At 40.1% G+C, this 6061-nt stretch overlaps 1 protein-coding gene across 1 annotated transcript in view; it reads left to right on the forward strand.

Annotated features, from left to right (window-relative positions):
* col28a2a (collagen, type XXVIII, alpha 2a) overlaps positions 1–2009 on the forward strand; it is a 33180-nt gene extending 31171 nt beyond the window's left edge. The window contains exon 35 of the mRNA XM_057851465.1: positions 1312–2009. Within this exon, the coding sequence (XP_057707448.1) occupies positions 1312–1511 (200 nt within the window). The 3' untranslated portion in view covers positions 1512–2009. The remainder of the gene's footprint in view (positions 1–1311) is intronic.
* Positions 2010–6061: the final 4052 nt, after the last annotated feature.

Raw genomic sequence — 6061 nt, forward strand, 5'->3', positions numbered from 1 at the left:
AGACCTGCAACCCGATTCAACGGAAGGAACAGCCGGGCTGCACGGCCGGGGCGCCGGCGGAAGACGACCGAATGGACGTCCAAGATGCCAGGCGGCGGACGACCGATTAGAACAACCGGGAGGATGCCCAGGATGCCAGTCGCTGGACGACCGAGCAGAACGACCGGGACCACCAGTGCGGCGAACGATGCCATTGAGTCCGTGCTGCTCGCCAAGCAGCGCCAGCATCGCCGTGCTCGGCCGCTCGCATCCCCCGCACCCTCCAGTGTCCCACGACTCAGCCGGAAACGCGCACGGCCAAACCAGTTCCCCCCCAGGAACACAAGTTCCATAGGCAAACTCCGCCATGAGGCAGTGGTCACCACAAAAGAAAGACTAAAAAAAATCCATCTTTATGAGACAAGCGGCGATGAGGGAAAAGTTTACCCCGGCTGTCGCGGCCACAGCAGCGTCATCTCTCAGTTATGCGTAAATAAATTGTTGCTTTGCTATCAAAAGCTCTATTTGTCTTGTTGTGTATGTTATTTTGTAAAAGGAAAACATTATTCAGATGTTTGGGATGTAACTAAAGCAAAAAATAGCTGTGTTAAATTCTAAGTTATGTTTGAAATGTATGCGTTTACAAAAAGCTCAATTTCTCAGTTTTTTCATCACAAATTGGAAAATTGCTCAACCTAAGCTATTTTCTAATGCTGATTTCTAAAAAATGGAAAAAGATATGAACTAAAATTTTTTCCTGCTGAAAGAAGAAAGTCTAATCTTTCTTTTGGTGGGTTCCATGTTTATATAGCGAAAGAACAGAATTTTCTGTGGGCCTTGCAAAATCAGTCAAAGTCCAGTAAAACGGCCGGGAATGAAGGGGGTTGCACTGGTGAAAATGGCTGGGAGTGAATGAGTTAAACACTGTCGGTAGTGTGCTGTGGCAACTCATTGTGTGTGTGTGTAAGTGAGCAGCGTGAGCGGATTTGATTGGATTCACTTAATGAAGCATTTAAGAAAGACAAGCATTTTGCTACGCTATTCTTGTTTAAAAATAATTCGGTGGGACAGTAACATGTTTAAAACTTAAATTTTTTTATTTAAAAATTATACTTTGGGGAAAGTTTTTAGGGAAAAAATGCCAAAGCTGAATAAAATACATTGAAAACACAAAAAAACATGTAAGTAAGCTCCGCCTCTACCTTATACATTTTCAATTATCGCGGGGGGGCCGGGGTTAGCTGTGAAAAACGAGGGATCACTGTACTGTACTTTAATATTGCATTTTTTTAAAAAAAATTTTAATTAAAGTGGGTTCTTTTTATCCTTTAGAGGTTCCACTTCGCGATCCCCGCTGTAACCTGAGTCTGGACCAAGGGAACTGCAGATCGTACAACATCCGCTGGTATTATGACAAACAGGCTAATTCCTGCGCACAATTTTGGTACGGAGGCTGCGCCGGAAATGACAATCGATTTGAAACTGAAGATGAATGTAGGAAGACTTGTGTTTTGTTGAAGACAGGTATTTAAAATTTTATATCATGTGCATTCACTGACCTTGACCAATGTCATATTCTGATTTTGCCAGCAGGATAAAAGTAAGATAAGAGAGTGGACTTTTTTACAATTCAATCAAATGGTGTGTTTTCCCCTTCCACATGAAAGCAGCAATATCATGATATTGCTGATTAATTTGCTTATTATTAATGACTGATTTTGAAAAAAAGAAATTATTCATATAATTCAGTCAGCATGGCACTATGCAAGCTCTTAACATTGCCACATTGACATATCTGAGCCAACTGCTTTACTTATTTTGACTGAAATCCACTGCCACAAAGCAATCATATGCATCTTTGAGCTGTTTTATTTTCATGTCTGGTCTCAAGTTTCAATTGGCAGCTGCAATACAGGGATGCTTATTTTAAGGTGCTCAAGTGTACTGAAGTTGTCATCAGGAGAGAAATAATCCTGATCCTTACTAATGTGTTTATAATTCCTCAATGAGATGTGTCACAACTGTTTATAATTCCTCAATGAGATATATCACAACTTTTTATTTGTCTTTTTATTAATAAAAGAGTACAACTGTTGTCTGTTTGCTTGTTTTCTCAAGAATTCCTGTGTCAGCCCTGTACCGCTTTTCACAAGACACCACACACTTTCAGGTGGAAGGAAAATGTATTTTTAGATCTATACATGCAACAAAATGTCAGCTTGAAGTATGAGGAAATCCACTTAGAAGTTGTTGTTTTACGGCTGCAACTAATGATTATTTTCATAATCGATTAATCAGATAAATGTCACTTTTTTCTATTACCTTCACAATTTACCTTGAAGTTGTTTTAGGCACGTTGTAAGTAACAATGAAGACAAAATGGATGACTATTTCCTTCAAAAACAATATTTTATTACCGCTTCCTGATTTAACTGTAGTGTACAACTGTATCAATTATCAAATTTATGGGCAATTTATTAATCAATTTTGATCAATTTAATCGATTAGTTGTTGCAACCTTATTAAGAAGCAGTTTAGACAGTAAAGTGTCTGAAAATTGACTAAAATGTGAATTGTTGTTTTCCATAGTAAAAGATTTTTGTTAATTTCCTACTTTGACTTAACAAAAATATAAAGAAGAAATCTGATCATATTTACAACTGAGAAGTTATACGTATGTTATAATTTCAAGGATTTAGACATGTTAAAGGTGAAGATCATAAAAAATTCATTGGTTATCTAAATAGTTGATTAATTTGTTAATCGATTAATGTTTCTTCAATAGTTTTTGAAAACAGAGGTTTGAAAGTGAAATTGTTCGCCAGTGCTTCAAGTATTTTTTTTCTCAGATTTCTTGAAATAAGAAAAATAGCTAGCTGAAAATAAGCTTAACAGACTTATTTTAAGCAAAAAGCTTCTGTATTTAATCTAGAAAAAAAACTTGTTTGTCAGAAATGTTATTAATTCAAGAATTGATATTGCTCAAAACATTATTTGAAAGCATTTTTTTCATGATTTAGGTGAAAGATGACCGACTTTTAGATTTTTAGGCTTAATAAGAACAAATGGTAATATTTCCTAAAAGTAAGTGGAAGAATCTGAAACATTGATCTGTTAACTGGCTTTTAAAACTCAAAACAAGATGAAGAAAATTATTTGACTAGATTTTAGAAAAATTATCAGATTACCACGTAATACTGTAAACTTGCAGCGTGAAAGTTAGTATAAGTCCATACAGATTTTTTTTGCATCAATCATTTACCCTATCAATTAATTAGGTTCTAATTGGTGAGAAATGGAGCCCTGACCGCCGTTCACCCAGTGTGTTTGGTCTTATTAATGTCCTATCCCCAGCAAAAAGTGTACATGCAGGATGTGCTGTTATATCGTCCCCACCAATATTGAGACCAAACCTACGCCCTTGGTCAAAACCTTTCAAAGTACGGACTGATGTACGCCAGGGATGTGTGCTAGCACCAGTTCTATTCAACTTCTTTCTTCTATGAGTAACGCAGTTGCTCCATGAGAGGATTGAGAAGGACAGTGGGGTTACCATAGATTACCAACTTGATGGAAATCTCTTCAAGATCAGAAGGCTCCAAGCAATCACAAAAAATAAGATCAGAGCAGGTCATCGAACTCCAGTATGCAGACGACAGTGCAGTTGTGACCCACACACCCGAAGCACTGCAAGCTAGTCTCTCAGCTGCTGTAAGTGCCTAACCTATAGCATACCTGTCAAGTTGTACGGTTTCGGCGTAATTTGTACAAGTGAGGACTGATTTTTAAAGGTGTACGCCGTACGTTCAAAATCTGTACGTTTTTCGTGCATTAAGTTTTTTTTCTCTCCGCTCGGATTTTGTCACCGTTCCGGCAACAAGACAATGTGCGTTACGATGCGCTACTACGTTGGTTGAATGACACGAGAAAAGTCAGAGACACTGAGAGAGAAGAGTGTTGTGACGTTGTAGCAAACGCGATGCTAGGCTAGGTGGCTTCAATATTTCCTGACTGTAGCCGACAGCCTACAATCTACGCCTAGATATCAAATGCTTATAGAACTACATGCGAAATGACAGACGGCGGCGTTAATAAACAGCCGCCATTTTGAAGCAGTAGACTTCTCAGAAAGGCTCTGTTGTAGTGAACCTTCCTAGCGAACTTAAGTAACTTTTTATCTAAAATACTCCTAAATCGGCAAAATCTTGACTTGAATCTATCGTTAAATGATGAAACAGTTTTAAAACTTTAACATGTCGAAATTAGACACAAGGGAACTAATGCCTTGTGTCTAATTTCGACATGTTACTAATGCATGGACAGAATTTCTAGGCGCAGCCGAAGCATTGAGGGGGACCGGTTTGGTGACCTCAGCATTGAATCTCTGCTTTTTGCAGATGATTTAGTGCTGTTGGCTTCATCAAGCCATGACCTCCAACTCTCACTGGAGTTGTTCGCAGCTGAATGTGAAGTGGTTGGGATGAAGATCAGCACCTCCAAATCCGAGACCATGGTCCTCAGTCGGAAAAGGGTGGAGTGCCCTCTCCGGGTCAGGGATGAGATCCTGCCCCAAGTGGAGGAGTTCAAGTATCTTGGGGTCTTGTTCACGAGTGACGGTAGGAGGGAGCGGGAGATCGACAGGCGAATCGGTGCAGCGTCTGCAGTAATGCGGACTCTGCACCGGTCTGTAGTGGTGAAGAAGGAGCTGAGCCGAAAAGGCAAAGCTCTCGATTTACCAGTCGATCTACGTTCCTTCCCTCACCTATGGTCACAAGCTTTGGGTCGTGACCGAAAGAACAAGATCCCGGATACAAGCGGCCGAAATGAGTTTCCTCTGCAGGGTGTCCGGGCTCTCCCTTAGAGATAGAGATAGGGTGAGAAGCTCGGTCATCCGGGAGGGACTTGGCGTCGAGCTGCTACTCCTCCGCGTAGAGAGGAGCCAGCTGAGGTGGCTCGGGCATCTGGTTCGGATGCCTCCCAGACGCCTCCCTGGAGAGGTGAGGTGTTCCGGGCATGTCCCACCGGTGGGAGGCCCCGGGGACGACCCAGGACACGCTGGAGATACTTTGTCTCTCGGCTGGCCTGGGAAAGCCTTGGGATCCCGCCAGAGGAGCTGGTTGAAGTGGCTGGGGAGAGGGAAGTCTGTGCTTCCCTGTTAAAGCTGCTGCCCCCGCGACCTGACCCCGGAACAAGTGGAAGATAATGGATGGATGGATGGATGGATGGAACTAATGCAAAAACGGTAGCAATTTTAACAGCTTTAACAGTTGATTCACAACATTAAACGATTTCCAAACATAGCAAAGGTTACTATGTTGTTGTTTTTTTTCAATGAAAAAAAAAAAAAAACCATGAAAGGTAACACCAGTTACTTTGCCAAGTAACTAATTACTCTTACCTTCAGGTTACTGAGTTACTTACTCAGTTACTTTTTGGGAGAAGTAATTTGTAACTAATTAATTACTTTTTAAAAGTAAGTTTAACAACACTGGTCATAAAGATGAAGTCTGCAGAATGAACAGTGACGAAAGTTGAGATTTCATTCTGCCAATTTGTTGCCGAACAGAATTTGCCCGCAACTATTGCTGATCACTTCTCAGAATTAGCAAAAGAAATGTTCCCTGACTCAAAAATTGCATTGGTAAGTTAATTTTATCAATTGGCCTTTTTAATTGATAACTGGACACACTATCGAACTCCCTTCAAGTCAAACTGAATTGCAAGCTGAAGTGCCATGAAGTACAGCCATCAAGACATAATAGAAATTGCCAAAAGTGCTACATACAATTATAACAAAAGTCACTGTTAAATTTCAGAAATCATGATGTAGCTGAAGATATTGTTCTTTGATTGCACCAGGTTATATGTTACAATATTACCAATAAATTCATATTATTTTAAAAACTGAGTTTTATTTTTGTTTCATATTGCACGCTATATAGGACGATGTAAGATTAGTCACCAATTTGTAAGGGCATACGTCACTATTTTTAAGATTGCCAACAGCCTCGGGTTGACACGTATGCCTATACATAATAATATAATAGTATTGAGGTGGCAAAAGGGAAAATAGCAGCGATGC

This window comes from Corythoichthys intestinalis, chromosome 12 (assembly GCF_030265065.1).
Source record: "Corythoichthys intestinalis isolate RoL2023-P3 chromosome 12, ASM3026506v1, whole genome shotgun sequence".
NCBI lineage: Eukaryota > Metazoa > Chordata > Actinopteri > Syngnathiformes > Syngnathidae > Corythoichthys > Corythoichthys intestinalis.